This window comes from Camelus ferus, chromosome 23 (assembly GCF_009834535.1).
Source record: "Camelus ferus isolate YT-003-E chromosome 23, BCGSAC_Cfer_1.0, whole genome shotgun sequence".
NCBI classification, from domain to species: Eukaryota; Metazoa; Chordata; class Mammalia; order Artiodactyla; family Camelidae; genus Camelus; species Camelus ferus.
The window spans coordinates 30,391,513-30,416,441 of record NC_045718.1 but is presented as its reverse complement, the minus strand read 5'-3'; the positions used below and the strand labels follow the sequence as shown (position 1 = coordinate 30,416,441).

Sequence of the window (24,929 nt, the reverse complement as noted above, 5' to 3'; positions counted from 1 at the left end):
AGCGGCGAAAGACAGGATAAAAAAGGAGAGAGAAAAAGGGAGCTAGTAAAGCCACAAAACCAGCATTCAGACAAAATGTACAAATGTAGACTACAGTTAGTACCAGAGAATTAAGCATATGTGCAAATAACTAATTTCAACCGAGAAGGTTTTAACTTATAAATACATTGAGATCCAAAAGAGGTAAGTTTTCTTTTCATCTAATAAACAGATTGATAAATTAAGTTGATTAGCTTGTTCTTTACCAGAAAAAGATAGTAGTCTTAATTTTCATTATTTAGGCCACGAAAAAGAGATCACTATTACATGAAAAAGACTACAAAGAATGTTCAGTTGTTTTTTTAAACAACAAACAGTGAAATTAGCAAAAAGTTTACTCTGAAGGGCTAGAAACCCCCAAATTCAATGCTTATTTGTGGAAAAGTTTTGTTGGCCATAACACCAGAAAATAATTAGGCAATCAAAACCAAATGAATTAACTCAAACAGCAAACCAATAAACCAGTATTTAATCAACTCACACTGAGACTTTAGTTATAGGCCATATGGAATAAAAATAATTCTTAAATCCTATAATAAATGTTAATTTTAATGAATGTCAAAATACCCCAAACTTTTAGTCATATCTTAACACTTATGTCTTTCAATAAAATTCCATCAGATTTAGTAATTTTCACTAATTTTTCACAATACTAGAAAATATTTAAATTATTAGTCAGTTTTAGAGAGGATTTTTTTTGCCCACTTTTTAAAATTCCTCCTTCAAAAACTTTAGAATACAATCAAGCAGAATTTTTGGAATGCTGCAGTTTTCGAGACCATTTAAGCGATCTCAAAAGGGAAATACATTCCAAACTCATCTAATATAAAAAATTTCTCATAAAAACACACTTACACTTTATAGCCAATTTATGGGGAGTTAGAAGAATTAGAATGCCAGAATAAAAATTTCCAAGAGCTTTCTTTAAGTCTCCAAGCAATAAAAGCAATACAGAGAGGAATAAAAAGAAAATGTTCAAGTAGCAACTGCTGCATATTTTTTTCTAATTTCAAATCATACTGCTTAATCCCAGGCATCTCGAATGTGAAATAGTCTTCCCAATATACAACTACACAAAACGCCATCCGCCATCCAAGCTCAGACATCAGGAACACAGAGTAATTTGTCCACTTCTTACCGGCATTTGATATTCTTCGTTCTCGCTCCCATTCCAACTGCTCCCTTTCCAGCTGCTCTTGTCGCTCTCTTTCTTGCCTTTCCCGGTCCAGTCTCTCCAGTCTCTCGCGCTCCAGTCTCTCGCGCTCCAGGCGATCCTGACGTTCCCTTTCTTGTCTCTCTCTCTCCAGCTGCTCCTGTTCGAGTCGCTCCCTCTCCAGCCTTTCCCTTTCTAACCTCTCCCTCTCCAATCTCTCCCTTTCCATTCTTTCTCTCTCCAGCCTTTCCCGCTCCAGCTCCTTTTGTCGTTGCTGTTCTTGTAGTTGCCTGAAATTAAGAAATTAAAAATACACAACTATGGCTACTTGTCATTAAAAATCTATCCCTTTCACAATGATCCTATGTGAACCTTATTTCTGATTTAAATACAAAGCAGTGTAGAGGGTGCTATCAACATCTCTCCTCCCACATGAAGAAAGATTAGTCAGACAGAGATGACTTACATTTCATACAAATGAAAATAATTTCTCCTATTAGGACCACTGTGGGCTGCTTCACCACATTACACTAATGCCTCACTTTATTCTGTTCTTTTCATGAATAAAGTGTTGCAAATAAATGAAGTTTCCAAGTAACTGAACATATCACTTTAATGACCAAGACATTATTTGAATCATTTAATGAAAAAATTTCTAAATTGTAATTACCTTCCTGAAACATAACATCAAATTTTCATAGTAACAAATTGTACTTTATCATATTAGAAAATACAATGGCTAGTCACAGCAATAGCTCAAAAGTTTGGTGAATGAGAAAGAGTTAAGTGAGAAGAAGAGAAACTTTAAATCACATTAAGTCATATCCAGAAGTCACTATAATTAACATTTTGGCATTCATACTTTCAGACTTTTCCTTATGTAAAAATATGCATATAAACTTCAAAAACCAAATAAAATAGAGTATTTCCCTACCACTCTGAAATCTGTTTTCTTCTCTCCCACTTGATATATTGTAAAAGGTATTCCAAGGTACTAAGTACAGTTTTGCACCTTTACTTTTCATGACTGTTTAGGAATCCAGAGTTTAAGAGGTCTCTCCTAGTATAAGTTAGGCTAATAGTATTACTAATACTACAACAAATATTTATCTTCATTTTTCTTTGAACTCTTTTCTAACTGCTTCTTAAGTATCACCACTAACACACAGATTTGTGAGATGAAAAGATAAACATCAAGATTTTTGATACATGGTCCCAAATTATCTTCAGGGATAGCTGTGCCAATTAACACTTCCCAGCAGCCCAATAGTATATGAGAATGCCCACTTTCCTTTCTCCTCACTGACACTGAATACCATCACTGTTTTTAACCTTTGCTAATATGACTGGTATCACATAATAATCTGCATTTCTTTGATTACTTCTGAGGCTAAGTACTTTGCAGTTTGCTTACTCATTTTTGTATTAGTATTGACTGCACATGTTCTTTGATCAGTTTTCTCTTGGGATAGTTAATATCCCATATTCATTTGAAAGAGTTTTTTCTAAATTAAAGATAATAACCCTTTGTTACACATATTGGACATACACACTTTAATTTTTATTATGGTTTTTTATGTCTTTGATTTTAAGTTTTATTTTGTAATATGGCTTTTAATTTTTATGCAGGAAATCTAGTAACATTATTCCTTTAAGTAATGTGCCTTTGCTTTCCTTCTTAGGCAGCCCTGTCTCACAAGAGGATTATATAATTACTAATACTTACTTTTCATGTTTTTATTTTTCACAATAAAATCCTTAGTTCATTAGAAATTCATCTTGGGTTTGACATGTGAAGTAATGATCTACATCACAGCACCTTTTATTGAATAGTTTACAGCCCTAATTTAAGATGGAACCTTTACATGTGTTGACTGTTACCGAACTTCCAGAATGTTTTGGAGGATAGATCTATTTGTTTGGCATGGCACCAGTATCTTGATACCTTGATAAATTTACCCTTTCTGCCAAGACCAATCCTATTAATAGTTTATTAAATCTGAAGATCAACTAGAAAAACATTTGTATCTTTTTGTCTCCTTATTTAAGAAAGTACAGAATGTCTCAATATTTGCTCATAATTCAATTAAAAATCTTTACCTGTAGGACTTCAAACACTGACTAAGAAATCTCTGTGATTATATTAAAACTTGCAGAAGCCTACTGTATGTGGTTCTAGAATAAGTTGCTTTTTGCCTTCCATACATAACATAACAGAGCTGGAAAATGTCTCCAAATATCTACCTGGACTTTGATTATTTTGCTGTAAACATTAACTCTTTCTAAAATTAAAAAAAAAATTATACTCCTCTTACACATAATGTATTTCATAGCATTGTGGGTAAGATGAAAATACTGACAACTAAATAATAAAATCAGATTTTTAGGATATAGTACTGACTTCATTATGCTATTTGATAAATTACTAGCTGCCAAAGTTTCTGAGGGATAACAATATCACTATAGGAAGGAGGGTAAGAAATGAGGTATATTCAGAAGAATATTTTTAATAACAAACTAGACATAAAGTTGTTATTTTTGGATAACTTACATCTAATGAATAAACTTAGCTAGGGCTTATATTACATTCAAAACACAGAACAGGCAGCAAAAAGTAAGAGAATTTTAAATGTAATACTCTAAGCAATCTATTGGGTCTAGAAGACAAAAGATACACCCATATTATTCTTATCAGAATATATTTGAAAACAGAAGCTATGGGAAAGTAACTCTGGAGTAATGAAGCTGCACCAGATCTATAATAAAAAGATCCAGTTTATTAGGTCCATTTACTTTTCTGTGTCATCTCTTTCATTTTATCTTATCAAAATAATACAAGCACATAGTTTTTAAAGTTTGTAACAAAAAACAGCAGTTCATTGCTCCAGCCATCTCACCCCAGTTTCTAACATACTAGAGATAATTACTGTCAATACTTTTGACTGTTTCAACTTCATATATGTCAACTGACTTACAAGAAGACGTCTCTTGTAACTCCCTCACCACACACAGGCTTTTCCAAATATAGTCGTGGGAGAACACTGGTTTCTGGTTAAATCAGTATTTAGAGTTTACATTATTAATGTGATAATGCAAATACTGTTCACAGCTGAACAAGTATTCTAAGCCTACATTTCATTTCTTATCCACGTTCTTAGTGCCCCCCCCCAAGTTAATGGCTGCTTCTCTAGACCATATAACACTCTTTAATATAAAAAGTAAGTTTAAGGCATAAAGTAAAGTGTATCTGAAAGAATAAATAATGGCATGACTTAAAAAAAGTGTTCCACATGTCATAATAGTCTAGGGTTTTCAGTCTATAAGAGAGCACCTACTCATGTAGGAAAAGAGCATACAATGAACGCCATGTTCACTGATAGGTGATTGAAGTAGGCAGTTCACACAGCTGCAGGAGATTCTGCTGACTATATTATTTTCTTGATTTGAAAGTACGAAAGATGCAAGAAAGGGAAGTGTTCAAAGACTCCAATTTTTAGCCTGCTCACTGAAAAGAAGCACATCTAAACATATTTCCCAAAGTTGTGTGTCAAACAGAAAACCCAAGGCTTACAAATCTTTAGTGGAATGAGTAATTCCCACCTAAATTGGGTGGTATATTTAAATCTTCCGACTTTCATGTTTTGACTTCTAAAGCAAGACATTTGTATATCTTTTTAGGGGAACAGTTTCCAAATTTATAAACTCTGCTTTTCTTAGAAATATCACTGCCAACTCACATACTGGAAATGCACATGACTTTTTTCCCTAGAGTTCTGTCTACAAATGACTGTTTTCATTTGAAGACTTTTTCAAAGTACAAGGGCCCTAATTCTGAAGTATGGAAGAAATCTGGAAGACTAACTTTTAAGTTAGGATAGGCATTTTACAATAATTTGAAAGTTTGAGAAAAAAATTTTTAGAAAAAATAGTGCAAAAGACTAATCTTACAGCCACCAGGAGCATTTTTAAAATATCAGAAATAATTCTTCCCACCACAAATACCTACTTCTTCCCTAAAAAATTTATCCCCAAATGTAAAGAGATGCACAAAGCACTGAAAAGCAATGAAATTAATATCTCTTTTACATATTCAAACACATATTTAGTTGATGTTAACTCAAAGACTTATTTTTCTTAGAGCAAGCAAAATCTATATAACAATTTTAAAGCACATTTCATTCAGCCTTATGTATAACAAATAGTGCCAGGTGAAGAGTGATTTAAATTTTGACATAATGAAAGAGGAAGGCAGACTAGGAAAAATATTCTGTGATAATAATATTTAGTAACACTTTAATGGTACTGACATTTGTCAGAAAATAAGACTGCATCAATAAAATGTGGGTGAAATACTTCTCTATTAGTCAACAAATGAAAAATGGATAAAACTATACAAGATAATTAAGTTTTAATATTACCAAGCTCCTGAGACAGGAGACAATACTTACAAGAGAAGGCGGTCAACTCTTGGTCCATCTTGCCTCTGAAGGCTAACTGAAGGGCTGTACACTTTCATCGTTCCAACTCCCCTCTTCTGTGCTAGGGTTATTATTCCCCTTTTATAACTTACAGGTAGTAGTTGTGATTTGCAAACTATTTATAGATATTAACTAAATTAAGTTCCATGTTGAGACTAACACAGGACTGACTCATGTTTCTTAGAATATGTTTTTTCATCACAGTCAGCCAAGGAAGCCAAATTAATAATATGAGTAGGAATCAAACACTGATATTAATAAATAACACACAACATATGAATAGAAAACAAAACCATACTATCATCATGTTACTACAGCAAAGGTACTGGACTAACAAGATTTAACATCTAAAGTAAATGTTCGTTTTATTAACTCAATTTTACCCTCCTTAAAAATGAAAAAATTAAACTATAAAATATGTATATAGCTTAAAAAGTCAAATAGTATCACAAAATTTATAGCAAAACACTAATCCTCTTTCCAATCCTCACCACTTCTGATTCCTCTCACCAGAAGCAACTACTTTCAACACTTCGGTATTTATCTCATGTTTCTAAATACAGTAATTTGTTTAGAACTAATACTTCTTAGTTTTCAGATTTATAAGTTATCTACTGACTTTCTACTACAAAATGATTTAACTCTTACACCCCTAACCCCTCAAAACCTTTCCCTCCTCATTCTCCCAATAATATCATGGATGTACTTTGGATGTATCAGCATTCACTTAACTTACTCATGGCTGACCACATTTACTTTTTAGAGCAATTCCTTTCTTACTGTGTTAAAAATGGCTACTTTTTTTACATTTGTTTCTTTTTCTTGATACCTACCCATATTTCACCCCACATGCTCCATCAGAACTGTAAACCCTCTCAAAATGGTGAAACATATCAGCTGATTCATTTTTTGGTTTATTTTGTTTTTCCCTCAGAAACTCTGGTCTATCCTGCCTCTGAAGGTTAATTGTAAGACCACACACTTTCATCGCTCCAACTCCCCCACTTCTGTGCTAGGGTTATTATTCCCCTTTTATAACTTCCAGAACTGCTAGGTCCTGAGGTTTTGCTTTCCTCATAGTCATCCTGGGAATTCTTTCATCTCTTTCCTAAGTTGGATTCCTTGTTTCTTGGCTCCTCCTATGGTTTCATCATTCTTGGTTTACTCTCATTTTAATAGAATACATCTTCTAGTAGCTTCCTAGGAAATTGTGCAGAGGGAGAAGTTTTACACTGGAAGTTTAGATTGGAAATAATTTCTCAGCAATTTGAAGCTCCCCCTACTTTTAAAATCTCCTATCATAGTATTCTAGAATTCCACAATGATATGCCTTGGTGGTAGGTCTTTTTTTATGTTATTTCTACTTACTAGGCTCCACACTTGGTGAGTCTTTTCAATCTAAACCAGGGGAACCTGGCAAACTACAGTCCAAGGCCTAAATCTGGCTATACTGATCATTTCCATATTGTTTATGGCAAAGCTACAAAGGAAGAGTTGAACAAATGCCAATAAAGAACTTGTGGCACACAAAGTCTAAAATATTTACCATCTGGCCCTTTTCAGAAGAAGTTTGCAGATGTCTGATCATGATCAAGTAACTGAGTTCCAGGAAATGTTCTTATACTATTTATTTGCAGAGTCCATTTCTTCACATTTTTGTTATTTTTCCTCCCTTAACCTCCTATTATTTGCTTGTTGGACCTCCTAATCTGATCTTCATATACTATCTCCTTTACAACTATTTTCAGGGCAATTTCCTAACCCTTATTTCTCAAACCTATTATTAAAATTAACACTGTTTTAAAAAAAATTTCTAAGTACATTTTCTTACAGTCTGAATGATTCTTTTTTAGTAACTACAAATGTTTACTTTATGAATGAAATATATTTTCTTAGTTCTCTGAAGATATTATAGTGTATTTTTAGGTTTTCTTCTACTCCCTGTTATTACATCTATTTCCTCCAATTTCAACTTTTTCTGGCTGTTTTGACCTGTCTTCATGTTATAGAAGTTGTCCTTAAAGGTCTGATGATCCTTGGCTGTCCATTCATATTTATATGTGGTACTAAAGCTGATCAGAAGCCCTTAAATAAATGAGTTTCACTGGGAGGACCTCGAGTATCAACATTTTTGTCTTTTTCTCTTGGCCAAGCCGATTTTCCCAAAGAAGGCTTGTCAGGTTTCTTACCTGAGTCCTACAGGTCTGGCTGCCAAGGTCTGGGAACTGAGCAGGAGAAAGGGATCAACTTGGCTAACTTTCACTAATTGCTCTTTTTAATGTGGGATTTCACCCACACCCTCACAGCAGTGCCTACTATACCTCGGTCTAGATCAGGACTCAGCAAACTTACCGTAAAGGGCCAGATAGTATCTTTGCGCACATTCTTTTTTCTTTAAAAAACAAAAACAAAAACAAAAACAAAACAAAAACCTCTGCAAAAATGTAAAAGCCATTCTTAGCTGTTAGTTATGCAAAAACAGGCTACAGGGCTGGACCTGGCCAGTGAGCTGTAGTTTGCTGACCCCTAGCCTAGACTGCTGTGCTGTCCAAAATGGTAGCTACTAGCCATATGCAGCAACTGAGCACTTAAAATGCTCCTAGTCTGAACTGGGATGTGCTCTAAACATAAAAACACACACCAGATTTTTCATACCTAATATGAAAAAAAGGAGTGTAAAACAGCTCTATAATTCTGTATGAATTACCTACTGAAATATTTTAGATATACAAAGTTAAATATATTATTAAGCTTAATCTCACTCGTTTCTTTTAAATTTTTTAAAAAATGTAGTCACTAGAAGACTTTAAAACGACATGTGGTTTGCATTATATTTCCAATGAGCTGCACTGGTATAGAACATGTCTAAAAGAGAATAAATCTCTAGTCTCCTGCTTGGGTGTTGTGGAGAAAATCTGGATATCTAAACACTCCTAATAAAGACTTTTTCCTTTGCTTTGCTCTTCCTTCTCATGAAGGTTGGTAATTCTTGGCATTCCTTGGCTTGTAGAAGCATCACTATAGTCTCTGCCGCCATGTTCACATGCTGTTCTCCTTGTGTCTCCATATGGTCATCTGGCTTCTGTAACTTTCTCTTTTTCTTATAAGGACATCAATCAGACTGGGTGGTGGGGGTCCCACTCTACTTCAGTATGACCTCATTTTAACTAACAAGTCTTATTTCCAAATAAGGTCACATTTGGAGGTAGTGGAGATTAGGATATATCTTTCCTGAGGGACACAATTCAATCTCTAGTATCACTCATCAATAAAATTTTAGAAACCAGACAGTAGATGGTCATTTCTTATCCTCACATTGTGTAACTGATGCCCCTAAAGTGCAACTGATGTTCCTCAAAGTGCAACTGATCTTCCCAAACAAATCAGATTCTAAATATGTTAAACTTTTAAGTAATTCCTTTCCTTTTTGTAACTACAGTCAGAAGCCAAGAAAAATAACTTTAGGAATAAGAATTTTTACCTATTGATTAAAATAACCCATTTATGATTTACAGTTCTGAAGAAAACCCTATGGAGTTTATTATGCACACCATACATATATATGCATACGTATACCGGAGGAGCACATCACTCACGTCATTCTCCTTCTACCCCATTCCATTATTATTAGCTCACCAAATACAAATCATTTGCCAGTCTTTAAAAATCAATTAATGATATATTAGGTATAATAGTATAACAAAAATGTAACATCATTTATTATAATTTAAACTTTATACTGAAAACAGAACTACTAAAATATTACAGGTGAATATTACAATGCAAATGAATATTCTTTTTCACTACATTTTCTAGTAATGGCACAAAAAGAGCCAGCTAAATAGCCAAAGTAATGACACAATTATTCAACTTATGAAATAAAAGTTGTCCTTGAGGGTATCTTATACTTCCAGGAAAAAAAATCAGGCACAAGAAGATTTATTTTTATATAAATAAGTGCATGAGATAAATTTTGAAAATATAATTTTTACTGGGAATCAAACTTCCTACTAGAGCGTGCTGTACATCCCTCTGCCATTGTGTTTTCTAATCTACAAAATTAGATCCAGCCATGCAGAGCTGCTGTCTGAGTTAAAGTGAAGACCAGCACTAAGTGTCTATATAAAATTTAGTGGCTATTTTGGAGTTTTGTAGTATCTTTTTCCAACAATCTTTTAACCATAAGCAAAAATAGATCGTTTGGGAGGTAGGTCAAAGGAAATTGGCATGTACCTTTCTTGTAACTTGAAAATACTAAAGTGTTAAAAAGCAAGAAGCCTTTTTATTATATGACAAGTTCAGGAAAAGAATATTAAAAGGCAATTTTATTTAACTGCACTATCAGTCCTGGAGGGGGCAAGAGGGGCAGTGCTCATGTCACATGGTTGGTTTGCACTCCCTTAGCCCTTACATACATATATACACATTCATTCATTCATTCATTCATTCATTCATTTATAATAGAGGTACTGGGGATTGAATCCAGGACCATATGCATGTTAAGCATGCGCTCTACCACTTGAGCCACACCCTCCCCGCTGAGGTAATTAAGATTTGATTGATTGATTGATTGATTGGATGCCCTTACACACAGACTTTTTCTGCCTGGAATGCTTTTCCACTGTATGACTACAAACTCCTACTTCACTTCCTCATCAAGGCACAGCTCAAAGAGTACCACCCCAGGAACGCCTCCCACCATCTCCCAAATAGCACAGACAGAAGAGCCCAGACAGCATGGAAAGAGTGTGTATTATCTTATTTAATGGTCCCAACAACCTTATAAATTCGTATTTTCTGCCTCTTAGGCCCAACACCTACATATAAATGAATTTAGTACCAAGAACTTCTTGGCTTTTTATTCGAAACTTAATTCGGGTCTCTACTCTCAAGCAGCCTATAATATTCCCTGCAGAGGTAAGGCTCATATACAAAATAAACAACAAACAATAAAATACAAAAGGGCCTGTGATTAAGTTATAGGAGTTCAGAAAAAGCCATTCAAAAAGCTGGAAAAGAGTCTACAGAAAAATGACAACACAGAAAGGCTGAGAACAGCCTGTCAGAAGAGGTAAATGCTACCCAGAGAAGCAGAGAGGAAGAAACAAGTATGCTGTACAGACAGTCCTGAGAGAGGAAAGAAATACACACAGTGGGTTCTTAAATATCAGAGAGTTAAACTGGATGTGATGAGAGTTGGCCACTGGGAATGTGAGCAGAGAAGTGACAAGACAGGAGTACCTGGATCCTTACTCAAGTTGGTGTATTTGAACAGTCAAACTGTCTCCCCCAACTCCAAGATTTTACTGGAACTCCAGAAAAATAATAAAAATGTGTATAAACAAACCCATTACAAAGTAGAGAACTGTGCAGAATGGTCTTCAGTAGACCAAATTTGTCATTAAGTTTCTGGAAGACAATAAGGGCAGGGAGGAGTTATATGTCTAGAATTCTTTCCCAGTTCCTATGGGAAAGTACATCCAATTATCTATTCAACATCTCTACTTGGAAGTCCAATGAGCGTCTTAACATCTTCAAAATTCATCTCTGATCTGCCCCCAAAAAACCTGCTACTCACAGCCTTGCTCATCTCAGTTAATGGCAAGTCCGTCCTTTCCACTGGCTTAAGTAAAAAACCCAACTCCTCCCATTCTCTCACCCTCTCGCATACAATCCACCAGGAATGTTAAGAATCTATATTCTCACCACTTCCATTACCTGGTGGAAGCCACCATTACTTGCTGCCCAGTTTACTTCAATGGCCTCTTATCTAGTGTTCTTGCTGGGTTGTTATCACAACCCTGTACCTACTTCAATTCGTGTTTCTCTATGGTTTGGTCTTAATAGGGCAGCCGGACTAATTCTGTTAAAATGTTAAGCCAGATCATTCCTATCAAAATCATCCAATGGTTTCTCATTTCTCTCAGAACAAAAGCTAAAATCCTTCACAATCGTCTGCAAGGTCCTGCATGACCCAACTCATTCCCTCCAAACTCCCCCACTACTCTTGTTCTCTCTGCTCCAGCCTCTGTGGCCTTCTTGTTCTTCCCTTTACACACGCGCACAATCCCACTTTCAGGCTTTGTGCTGCCTGCGCCCTCTGCAGCACTGCACTTACCCGGACACCCACTAAGGCAGTTTGCTTCTTTTCATCTCAGTAAGATCTACTCTGACCAACCGATTTGAAGGTATAACCAGCACTTCCCCTTGCCCCTCTGTACCATATCCTCCCTTCACTCAGCTGTATCTTTCCCCACAGCACTTACCACCTTCTACTACCCTATGTCACGTTCACTCTATTCTCTGATTAGGGTGAGGCTTTTTGTCCGCCACTCCCCACCCTGATATAGTGTAAGCACTTAGAACAAAGCACTTAGCCTGGAACATAACTTGATTGAAGACTGGAGGCATCCGAAGTCCAGAATACATACTGAGAATGGCTGAAGCAGACAAGAGAAGAATTAACAGACACACACACTGTCTGAAGAGAACGCACCAGTCATCCCTCTGCTTCCTTCCTAATGGATGGAATGGCATTAACCACAGAAGACTGTTCTCTAAACAAACTGAAAACGCTGCGTCAGGTGAATTAGGGCATCTGGGGGAAATGAAGGCAGCTCAGCTTTGTGGGGCTGAGGCCTGTCTGCTCCCTGCTCTTGCACCCGAAAGGAGAGCCTGTCAGTCTGTATGCCCAGCCACCTGCATAGACCTCCCTGGCAGCCCTAGGTCTGGGAAGAATGCTGTCCGTAGACACCCAACCCCCATGGTGGAAGAGCAAACCCAAGCTAAGTATTGACATCATTCAAACTCCTTTTTTTAGAAACAAAGGAGACCACTGAAGATTACCAGATATTTGTGTAAAATCAGTAAGGCAAACAACACCACTCTACAGAAAGGAGATAATTCGAGCAAAGGAAGAGGAACAAGAGAGACTTAAGAAATCATGAATTTAGAACAGGCTGTTTTGGAAAAGGAATAATAACCCCCCTACTAAAAGCTCTTGGAGAATAAAATTAAATTATAGAAGATCTACTACTGTGCTGTCCAATTAGGTGGCCATGAACCATATGTGGCTCTTGGACACTCATAATGTGGCTAGTCTGAATAGAAACGTGCTGTAAGTGTAAAATACATACTGAACTTCGAAGACTCAGTATGAAAAGTAGAATGTACAATATCTTAACAATTTTTATGCTTATTTCATGTTGAAATGATAATATTTGATATAATGGGTTAAATAAAATGTACTATTAAAATTAATGTCACCTGCTTTTTATTTTTGCTAATATGGCTACTAGACAAATTTTAATTAAATATGTAGCTTATATTTCTACTGGATAGTGCTGGTCTAGAATATATGATTTTAAAATACCATCAAGAATACAGAACAAAGAAAGAGGCAAAAAATGAGAAAAGATAAGAATCATAAGGAAATAACTCAGAAGGCCCAGCATTTGACCAGTAGGATCCCCAAAAGAGAATAGAGAAAATAGAGACAAAGAAATGGGTAAAGAAATGAAATTTAAAAAAATTTTTTAAGAGTTGTGAATAACTTCAAATGGAAAACAGTCCACTAAGTATTGAGCTTAATAAATGGGGGGGGGGGGGGGACCCTCAAACCAGAAACATGACTAGTCATATCTTTGTGAAAACTCAGACTGTCATGGTTAATAAGGTTTAAAAAGATTCTAGGAAGGTGGGGAAAGGATCACCTACTAACATAAAGACAAAGATTTAATGGCAGTAATACAAAGACTGCAAATGTATAAACCTTGAAAATGGTATGCCTGCCAAAACTAGGTAGTAGATGGAAGAAAGGGACAGGGAGGACAGCAGAACTACTGCATTCCTCTCACAGAGTGACGAGTTAAAGAGATATTGCCCAAGATTAAGACACAGGTTCAGTTTGAAAAAGAAATCAGAAAAAGAACCAAAAACAATAACTACTCGTAATTGGCAGGGGAAGTGAAGAATTCTTCTAGTAGTCAATAGCTAATATCTGTAATACCATTAATCAAGAAACAGAAATATAAACATACTATATATTATTATGGAAGAACTCATCAAAAGTCCTAAGAGTCGAAATGGGTAAAAGCAATTAAATCTGGTGATTAATGTGAGAGGAAGGCATACCTGTGTAGCAGATTACCCTTCCCCATTTTCGGCCTTCCTGTATTGTTTGTGCAAAGAGTTTAAGAAAAATTAATCAGGCAGTAATAACGTAGGAATAGCTGAAAGGGATCTAGGTTAAAGACAGAAAAACTAGAAAACTACAGCAGCATATCAACGAATAAATGCTGGAGAAAGTTATTAGTAATGAGAATGTCAGAACAGTAAATCCAACAAGATTTCAGAGACAGAAATAACAAAATGTACTTGAATAGACATTGTGAATGAAGATAATTATACAATTTCTAAGCTGAAAACTTGGGAGAAACATTAAAGAGAAGTAGGAATGTACATTAAGAATGAAATCATAAGGGTTTAAACTGAGGCTCCAAATGGAGGAGCTCTACAGTAGAAATCCCCATTGTTGTGATCTTCTGAAATAGCATGCAGGTTTTCACACATAAGGGCACACACGTGTGCATGGATGCACAATCATACACACATATCTGAAGGGTGGGGGTGGGGGCACTGGATGGAAGAGGGCAGTGGTTCACTACTTCTACCAAATTCTCAAAAAGACCCATGTCACTACTCTCCATTTAGCTGGAAATATGGGTCTGGATCTCCACTGGACGATAGGGAGCTGTAGATTTGGAAGCCATCAGCATAAAAGTTAAAAGAAAACTACAATATTCAACCAAACCATCAATTTTTCAAAGGTTATACTGTGTACAGAAAGAAAAAACAAAGATAGCTAAGTGCAAAGCCTTATATAAGAAAAGAGGTAAAGAAAAGGACAGAAATGGAGAAGAGTTCACAAAAAGAAGACACTCCGAAGTACCAAAAGGAAGAAAGAGAAGTGGCTCATGTGGACTAAGAGAAGAAATTTAAACAAGAATAAGTCAATGATGGAAGCAGCATGTCCAATAGGTTTGTTGAAAGACACAAAGCAGATTTCACGAGATTAAAAAGGAAATGGGTAGAGAGAAAGAAAAGCGATGAAGATGAAATTAATACTGAGAAGAAATTTGGTTGGTATCTTTTGGCAGAAGAAAGAAGAGTCTGTGCATGACTATATGGACAGAAAATAATTTTAAAATTCATACCAATTTTTCAGAAATTTAGGTTTCACTCTTCGAAGGACTGAGTTAAAGTCTTCAACTAAACAAATAAGTAATATAAACAACATCCCCAATTTTCAAACCCTTAAGTATCTACTCACATACAAACAGAAAACCTCAAGTCCAGATGCACACTGCTAGGGGCTAGTACTTTGAAATGAGAAAGAATATACATGAGGTATAGAGTTTTCATAACAATTACTAAAAATTCATCCGATACTCATTTCCAACTAAACTTGCATGCTGCGAGTTCTTGACAACCTTCTGTGAAGTGGATCACCCATCTGTGACCCTTAATAAGCCAGCAGTATCCAGAAGATGGTTTGTTTCTATCCTGTATTGTCCTGGGCTCCAGCAACCATCTCCAGGATTACTTGCTTATCCACTCTCTATCACCAGAGATTATCTATTATGTTCAGGGTTTTCTCCTGGTTCTTTCTAGTTTTCTGAAAATGTGTTACTCTCAATGAAACTATGATCGTTTTTCATTAATTACTTCTCTGTGTGTGTCTATGTGTGAGAAAGAGAGAGAGAGAGAGAGACAGTATCATTACAATTTCTAACTCTTACAGTTATTCTACTATGTTTAAAACTTTAAATATGGAACTGAAATTATTATATCCTTCAAACTTTCCTTATTTCTACAGAAACTTTATTTATATATGTTGCAGCATCACTCTAAAGAGAAGATAGATTTTCACCAAATTTGAGGCTATTTCTGGAGTGATCTGAGTATATAAACTGTGGCAAGAACGAAATTCATTTTGGGAGATCCTGGAGGGCACTCCTCAAGAGCTAAGTAGTTATACAGCAAAGGAGCCAACACAGAACCATAGCAAGAGATTCTTTTCACCATCTGTCAGGGAAACATGACACATATATTAAGACACTATCAAGAATATGAAGAATGCTTCAAATGTGAGATCCAAGTCGAAGGTGACAAGAAAAAATGCTGACTTGCCATGGAGCAAATGCCTCTTAATGGGAAAATTCCATCTATATGAAGCTTATAAACCAGAACAAAACAACGGTGACCTACTAGTGACAAAAAGCAACATCAACATCTCTAAAAAGTTTTCATTTGTTTAAAATGGGATACCTAGTTTGACCAGCTCAATTTTAGTTACTGAATGTGCCTGAATTTTATAAAATTATTTTATTACAAAGTAGCTTATAATTTAGAGACTCTTTGCTAATTCAGAAAAAACTACCCCCTGAGGCTGTATTATAATTTCAATTGTCTTTCTAAACTGCACTGAAATAACGAAGACAATGTTACTGATTTCATTCAACCAGCAGTTTAAGCATAAGCAAAATGCTTTTGTATTCCATTACTAAATCTTGTTCAGTGTTCAATGCCTTACACAAACAGCCAACACTATTTCAACCTTCTAGTTAAATTAGTCATGTGAAAGCCATAATTATCACAGATTAATTTATAACTGCTACCAAAATAAGACTCCTTGAAGTATAAAGACACTTTGTGTGCTGTTAAGTGCATTTAAAGTATTTTAAATTTACATCAGTATGATTTTTACCAAAAAGGCAGACATGAAATTTTGTAACATCTTTTATCCAGCCTATCAAGAATCTGCTTACTTAGTAATGGTGATTTCAAATCTTTTTTTTTAGGCGGGGGGAAGGGAAGAGTAGGTTTGTTTGTTTGTTTGTTTATTTTTAATGGAGGCACTGGGGATTGAACCCAGGACCTAGGGCATGCTAAGCATGCGCTCCACCACTTGAGCTATACCCTCCCCCGCCTCCAAATCTTAATATAACAATGAAAGTTCAGACGTTCAAACGGCTGATGAGGCAAAATCTACTTTCAGTATCAGATGTTCAGAGTGGTCTTCTGCAGTAGAAAGAGAAAGTGAAAACAATAATTTGTGAATTTACCTTCTCTGAATTTCCAATTCTTCTTGTGATGGGCCATTCTGGACTTGGGCAGGTAGTTGTGAATTTTGTCTAGGCAATGTTGGCCCTAAAAAGGGAAGGAAACATTGTAGATGAACATCATCCTTATACTAAGCTGGATAGAGGAGATAAAATCATGAGAATAACATAAAACCATCACATATTTACAAATGTATCTTCTTTTTATTTAGCAAAATAAAATATAAGCTTTATATAACACACAGCAAATGAAAGACTGCAACATAATACTGTCATTACCTCCAGAAGGTTTACTTGAAACAAATGGAAAACATCAACAATAAAGGAAAAATAAACATTTATATATGAAGAGCTTGAGTAAAACAAGTGTTCAATGAGCATCTGAATAGGCACCTAAGCTTGACATTTTCTAAGACAATGAGACATTCTCTTTGGGGTACTTATTCATGATGTGGAAAGGGAAAACTTAAATGAAAAATCAGAATTCAAAAACTCACCTAAATAGAACACTGGAAATGAAAAACAGGAGAGAGAGAGCATGAGAACCTTATTACTAGACTGATGCATTTATCAAATTTGCCCACTTTAAGTTGCCATTCTTATTTAACGGCCTGGCATTTCTAGTACTGGTGAAAATAAACATTTGCTAAACTTCCATATATAATTAACTTACTTATCTGAATTTTTAAGGTAACAGAGGTAATCGTAATAACTTTTCATTTGGGGTCAAACAAAACAAAACAAAACAAAAAAAACCTGCATTCAAACCAACATGATTCTGTCATGAGAAACTAATGACCATCCATTCCCACATATGATATACAATGCAGACCCATTTTTAGCATTATAAGGAAGGCCACTAAATTATGGGACAAATTAATGTCACTGGATATAAAATTATGTGTATTAAAATGACATAAATAAAAGAATGGACCTAATATACAATGCCTACGGTTACAACAGAATGATCTTGAAATCTAATCCACTAAACAAGAGAATAAAGAAACAGTAGTTATCTTCCACTCTTGCAGAGAAATATATGAGTATGATACACTGTACATATTTGTGAATTCTAGTGTGCCAGCAAAGGCCCCTACCAGATATTCTGAAGGTGTTTTGTAGACCACTAATATAAAAACAGTTAATAAATAAATGCTTCTGTGTGCTAAAGCAAATTCTTGTAATCTATGAATTAACAGCACAAAGTATCTATTTTATACTAGCGGAGTAGACTTCACCACCAGAAGGACAAGGCTCATTAGAATACAGTACTTGTATATCCCAAGTGTAGAAAACCAAGTGATTTGAGCTGAACTTACCTACTAATTTTTTTTCTCAGCTCTTTACACTTTCTTAAAAATTAATCATTTAACTTATCCTCTAAAGACAAATTAAATGACAACTGCAGTGATATATTTCATTAGATTTCCTGAAAGAGCCTATTTTTAGAGCCACATAAAGAAAATATAAAAATATATTAATTCTATGTAATCAAGTAACAGCAACAACAACAACAACAAAAACCCAAAAAGCTTTTAAAATTAAAAATGCACTTAAATGTCTGCATAAATAAAATACATAACTTGTCTAATAAACAGACTGGAATGCTTTCTTTCAGAAATTAACATAATGATGTAAAAATAGACTGTCGTATTAAGCCATACACTAATGTTTAGTACTTTCCTTGTCTCTTCTGGCAAAAGGAAGGGCACATACAAGGTGGAAGGGTAAGTTTGAGAAAATATGAGTGGGAGACTTATTTTCCAAAGTTATATTTATCCAAAAATATTAAATGTAAGCATTTAGCATGGGCAACTCACAAGACCATCACGTTTGTGTATTTAACTTAAAACCTCATACTGCTCAGATAATTAAAACAGGTGACTGTCAGTACGTTAGATTTGTCTGGCATCTATCTCAAAGAATTCAATCCTATTAACTTATATCTATAGCAGGCATTATAGTCCAATGATAATGTTAACAGATTACATTCTCCAGTTAAAATCTTTTGATGTTAAATTTTAACTCAAACACATTAATTCAAGAGAAAGATGTCAAAATTTCACTCAATTCTATTGATTTTATTTAAAGGTTTTTTTTAAAAAAGAAAAAACAAACCAATTTGATATAACTCACAACAAAATCTGAATGAAAGGTCTATTTTAGCAATTTACAAAAAACTATTCTGGATTTTTTTTAAGTTAAAAGTTTATTCTGCAAACTAGTTTTAAAAGGAGGTTTTTAAAAATTTGGGCAGTATTTCTGGCTGACACTACTAATTATAAAAATAATTTACTACAAGGAAGATCCTTTTAAAATGGGAAGAATTTTGATCCAAGAACAACTGAAGAACTCTCCAAATTCTTTTCTACACGGTTCTTGGTGATAACAGCCTGTTTGTGTTTCCACAGACCTTCTTTAAATTGGAGGCAGAAGAGAAGCCTTTCCCCTTGGCATTTCCTCATATTTATATTTAATGTGGTTACTTTGTTTCTTCTTTATCAATATCATCAACTCACAATAAAAAGCACACTGAAATTCATGTGCATTTAAAAATATATATATATAAATATACTGTGAGTATTAAAGAGTTCTAGATAAATTATGAACTTCAGGTACACGATTACATTCTTCCTTCTTGTCAAACATTCTACTGGGTTATACAATTGGTAAATTATACCAAAGGCACTATACACAACATAAAGCAGCAATTAAGATTAGGCAAGGCTGTCAGCTGCCACTGTATTTTCTTGAATATAACTATTAGTTCCTTCACATAGGTCACATGCCTATATGAGTATCTGTGTTTTCACAGAATGCAAAGAAAAAAAAAAGGTTATTCCTAACCAGTGGGCAAGTGACAGTATTTTATGAGCACCATAGGGTGGTTAAAAGTTCTTTTGGAGGGAAAAGGAGAGGAGACAAGTGAACCTGCTTTGTTCCCACTAGAGCATCATAAAGAACAGCAGCTATATGAAGGTTAGTTCTCTCTGTTTTATTACCACAGCCAAAGACAATGGTTGGTCTTAACTTGTCCCGGCTAGAATTCATGTAGCAAAGTATGTAAATTACTGTCTCTAATAAAGAAAATGTGTCAGTGTCACTGATATGATATTTAATAAATGATGGAAATCAGAGGAGAATGTCTCTCTAAACCAGGAATGAATGGCATTTCAGGCTTGACTTCAATACTGAGTTTTGGCTAACGCACATTTCGCTTATTGTCACATCTTAATTTTCACAGATCTAGTTTCACACTTAGCCACAGACTATTTAAAAACACAGGACTAAAAGACAAATAGGTGTTATTATACACAATACAATCAAGTTTAAACTTAGCAATGTGGTAATTATACTGTTTGTACACAGTTGAATCAATTAAAGGTAATAATGGGGGATATATCTACTTTTTAACACATATTTTTACAACTTAAAAAATTCACCTTTATGAAGGCCAAATCAATCTTTTCTCTGCAATTGGGTAAACTCTACTATTCTGTATGTGGAACTCCACACATTAAGTAGCAAAGTATAGAACATCAAGTAGGTTTTCAAAAAGGGCTAAAAAGAGTCCTAATAACATAAACATGAATAATCACTCATGGCTAGTTCAAAAGATGGCCTGGAAGAACCTCTAGGAGGAGGTAGAAAAATCAGAAATAAAAATTACTACTTAACTCTCAACATGCAATGATTAACTGAGGAATCTGAGTGGGGAGTTTATAAAGAGCCCCACAAGAGGCTTTCTGCTGTAACTGTCACCTGGAGCGACCATAAAATTAAAGCTCAGGTGGTTAAGAAATACATCAGAATTTTCAGTTTTGGAAATTTGTAACATATGCTTCTTTGCCTAAACCAGCAAGTACATGAATCTTATAACAATTCTGCTTTAGGTAAAAAAAACATTGCTAGTAATACTGAAGAATCATATAAAAATTCCGAATCAATGGATAACGTACATATAGCGCTGAACTGTTTATATAAAATTTTAGTAATATGTATCATTTTATCTCTCATAAAATAATCTGGCCAGTCAAGGTATACAGTAGTCAAAAACATATTATGAGTCAAAAAAAAAAAAAAAAAAAAGGCTCTACGATTTTAAGTCACCGTTTGAACTTGGGTTTTCAAAAGTTTTAGAATCAAATGAGAATAAAAGAATCCAGACATATATGTGTGTGCACATGTGTACACAGAGAGATACATCCTGTGTAAGGATAGGGATATGTGTATGTCTGATTAACTGTAATTTGGAATGGCTAAGTGACATAACTGGTTTGTCCATGCAAACACATATTATGTGCACACGTGTGTATACAAGTGAGTGAAAGTGAAAGAAAACACTCTATAAGCCACAGATACCTAACTTACTGAATAGAGGCTATCAATCAGAAATCAACCTACTAAAGCAAGTAAGAGCTTACATCTGCCTCATAACATGTACACTTAAAAGTTAATTCAAGTTAAGCAAAGGTACCCTTCCAATAAATCACATTTACATTCCCCAAATCACAGTAAAATGGATATGACTTTATCCCTTAAATTCTAATTTAAAAGACTGCCCAAAACAAAATAGTTAAAAACAAAAACGAATAAACAAAACTCCCTTTCATTCATGTTGGAAGAAGTGAACAAGAATTAGTTTTAAGATACTAGTTCTAACTAAATCCTCACTAAGAAGCCAACTCAAAAGCTGACCAAATCACCTACATGAACCACAACAAATATCACAACATAAAACAGTAGCTTGCTGCATATCCCAAATACCACAAACCAGACCATGGCCTAAGGAAACAAAAGTTATGGAAATGCGCAAGTAGTATGTACCACAGCTTGAAAAAGTAATGTAAACATAATGTTGCTTACCACAGAAAATACATCGCAAATTAGTGCTGTCCTGGGTAGCAGTAACCTTGCTCTGGGCTGCAACAGACACCTTGGTGTTAGAAGCTTCAAAGGACAACGAGGCCATCTGAAGAACTTCATATAAACTAAAACGTGCTTTGAAAGGTTCAAATGTATTATACATACGTCCTATCTAGATCCTCATTCTGGAAACGCTGTAATTTAATAAAAACGTATCTTCTTTAACAGAAGCTTTACAAAATTTTTTATGTGTAATTTTATTTGTGGAAAAACCCTATAATAAGCCATAGATCAAATGATGCGCTTATAGCTTAACTATTCCCTGAGTCATACAATCAGAGAATGCAACTAATTTGTTTTAAAATTATATTTTAAAAAGTAAATGGATCTGAGGTATAGGAAGTCAAGATCTATGGCCATTAGAGTTAATTTTATGATATCTACCCTCTTTGGTATGCTCATTTAAAAGAATCTGCAGCTGAAAAAAATTTAGTGGAAAAGCTTAAGATTATTTTAAGATTAGCTTAACATGAGGTAAACTCATTTCTACTGGTTGAAAAAGACCAAAGCCATTTTAAACAGCCTCCAGCAATTAAAGTGTTACATATTCATTGATGTAAAATAAGAATATCTTCATTTTTTCACTTTGAAAAACATCAAAATTATTATTTTTATCAAGCCGTATTTTATTTTTCCTTTTTTCTTCAATACGTATATGTGCATATATATTTGACAAATCTTACTAAAAATATGTGGACACATCAAACAGCCATTTAATATTTAAGCTATCTATACTAAAATTCACCTTTAAGTGTTAATGAGGTAAATCTCTTTAAGTGAAAAAATAATGAGAAGAAAGTGGTAATTTATGAAAAGGCTTATAGAAGAATCAAGGTGACTTTCAAAATTAGGGTGGAAAAAACAAAATCAAATTTTTTTTAGTTTTACATTAGTGACATTCAAAACTTTACATCAATAATTTTCTATAAAACACTAAAGAAATTCTTTTCAGCATGGGAAAGATTTCCTCTTTCCAATAGTATTAATCAAGAAACAATGAACAAGTTAAAAATATACTGACTTAAGAAAGACTACATAAAAGCAAACAAGACAGTATTTTAGATTTCTCCTGAAAACTGTATTCTTTAAATATACAACTTATGCTAATTTTAAAAGTCTGCATAGAATCAGAACCAAACCAATGTATACTTGAAGAACGCACATTTGAAAATGGTAATAAGTCTTAAATAATCAGAGAATTTTGGACCATTTTTAGAAATTAGATTTAATATAATCCAATTTAAATCTTGCTTTAAAAATATTAAATACAGCAGATATTTTCAAACACATACAAAATAAATAAGATTGATGATGTCACCTTTGCTAAGCACTTTCAACCACCCAATTATTAGTAAAGTCGCATGCACAATATTTACAGTAATGACATAAAAAGACCACAAGCATATATATAAAATGTCTACTAGCCCAATCAGATCATGCCAAAGAAGATAAACCATTTAGAAATTTTTCAACAATTATATTTGAACTTTACACTTAAAAAAAAAAAAAAGAATCTGTCTTACCGATGTTAATAAATGACTACTTCTATAAAGCCTTTATTAAATAAACATGCCTAGTCTTCAGGTTTTACCCTTCGCTTTCTTTAATTCACATTTAAAGGAGAAAAAATTAATGAAAACATTTAAAACTTACAAGAAAAACCCGAGAAATTATCTCGTCTCTGACAGCAAAGAAACTGCCACATCCTATTACTAATCATTTTGGCAAAAAGTCATCTGACAATTGTCAGAATGCAGGTAAAACGTTATTACCGCGTAAGACAAAACATTTTCAACCAAAACCTCCCAATCTTGCCACAGTTTAAACTATTATGCAACATTCTTGCAGTTGGTATCTTTAAACATCTTCTTTCTCCTGACTTTTACTTTATACCACTGTAAAATACTGATCTACATTCTGATAAGGTTGCTTGAATTCTACCGCAATTTGCATTTCCGGAAGATACTAAATTATTCACTCCATCCTATGCATAAGGCTAACAGCACTTCCTGCTTAATACTGATGCCATTAACTCTTTCTTCACTCAGTTGAGGGAGGAGGGTGGAATATGAGAAAAGAACATTCAGTGTTCAGACTGAGTAAATTCAATAAAAAAGGATATTTCTCTTTAAGTTAGCACAATTAAAATGGCTTAGAGCTGAGAAAAATAAGGATAGGCCCTAAAGGAAAGCCTGAACTGAAGAGGTTGAGATACAGCAAAAAAAAATAAATATATAAAAAAAATTAACGTCTATATTAGACTTCTAGAAAAGAAAAATGACCATCTTTATGAGCTACTCTGACCTTACAATAGTCTTGTAATGGCTGTTCATTTATTTCTAGTGTAGTTTGTAAAACAGCTATCCATCCCTCAGGCTTTCCCCCCTGCCTTTTAACACTCTTTATCACCAGCTGTTTTGTACAAGTAGGGAAATAAAGAAACCTTGGGTGAGATATTAGTAGAAGAAAATGACAGGCTACCATGTGATCAGCATTACTGTATCTTACTTTTATATGTAATTTCTACAGTAGACCCTCAGCATTCACATTTTTAACATTAGAGGTTTCCACTATCAGCAGTTAATCCCAAGGCAATTTGTAATGAGGATATTACCCATCTCAGCATTTTTTCTGAGGTTTAAATGAGGTAATGTTTGCTTAAAGCTGGTTTTAATTTGATTTGCAGTCTCTGGAAAGCTGGTCTGGTGAGTGAGCACAGCACCAGCACCCACATTAGCAGTGTTCAGACTTCTGACCATCAATAAGGCCCCAGACATTACCCTTACAATTGCAAAGTTCTACTACATACATTTTTGAGAGGGAATGAAAGCAAGTGTATTTGTGTTTTTCTAAGGCATCCAGAACTGAATGGAGGAAGATACTACAATGGTATGGCTGTCCATGTTCAAAAAACAGATACCGTGGGAATATTAATTGCTGCAGCCACTATGGAAAACAGTATAGAGATTCCTCACAAAAGTAAAAATAGAACTACCATGTGATCCAGCAAACCCACTTCTCAGTATACACCCAAAGGAAATGAAAACAGGATATCAAGGAAACATCTGCACTCCCATGTTCAGTGCATCATTAGTCATAACTGTCAAGATATGAAACAACCTAAGTGACCCTCAAGAGATGAATGGATAAAGAAGATGCAATGTATATATACAATGTAATATTATTCAATCATAAGAATAAGGAAATCCT

At 34.5% G+C, this 24,929-nt stretch overlaps 1 protein-coding gene across 8 annotated transcripts in view; it reads right to left on the bottom strand.

Moving 5' to 3' along the window:
- ENAH (ENAH actin regulator) overlaps positions 1-24,929 on the bottom strand; it is a 136,141-nt gene that overhangs the window by 27,715 nt on the left and 83,497 nt on the right. For 3 of the 8 annotated variants that reach the window (XM_032466607.1, XM_032466601.1, XM_032466604.1), the window contains exons 4-7: positions 21,660-21,716; positions 17,291-17,302; positions 16,797-16,881; positions 1,178-1,482 (exon numbers count right to left, since the gene is read on the bottom strand). In XM_032466607.1, the coding sequence (XP_032322498.1) occupies positions 1,178-1,482; positions 16,797-16,881; positions 17,291-17,302; positions 21,660-21,716 (459 nt within the window). The remainder of the gene's footprint in view (positions 1-1,177; positions 1,483-16,796; positions 16,882-17,290; positions 17,303-21,659; positions 21,717-24,929) is intronic. The other 5 variants (XM_032466609.1, XM_032466605.1, XM_032466608.1 and 2 more) reach the window with 2 other exon arrangements.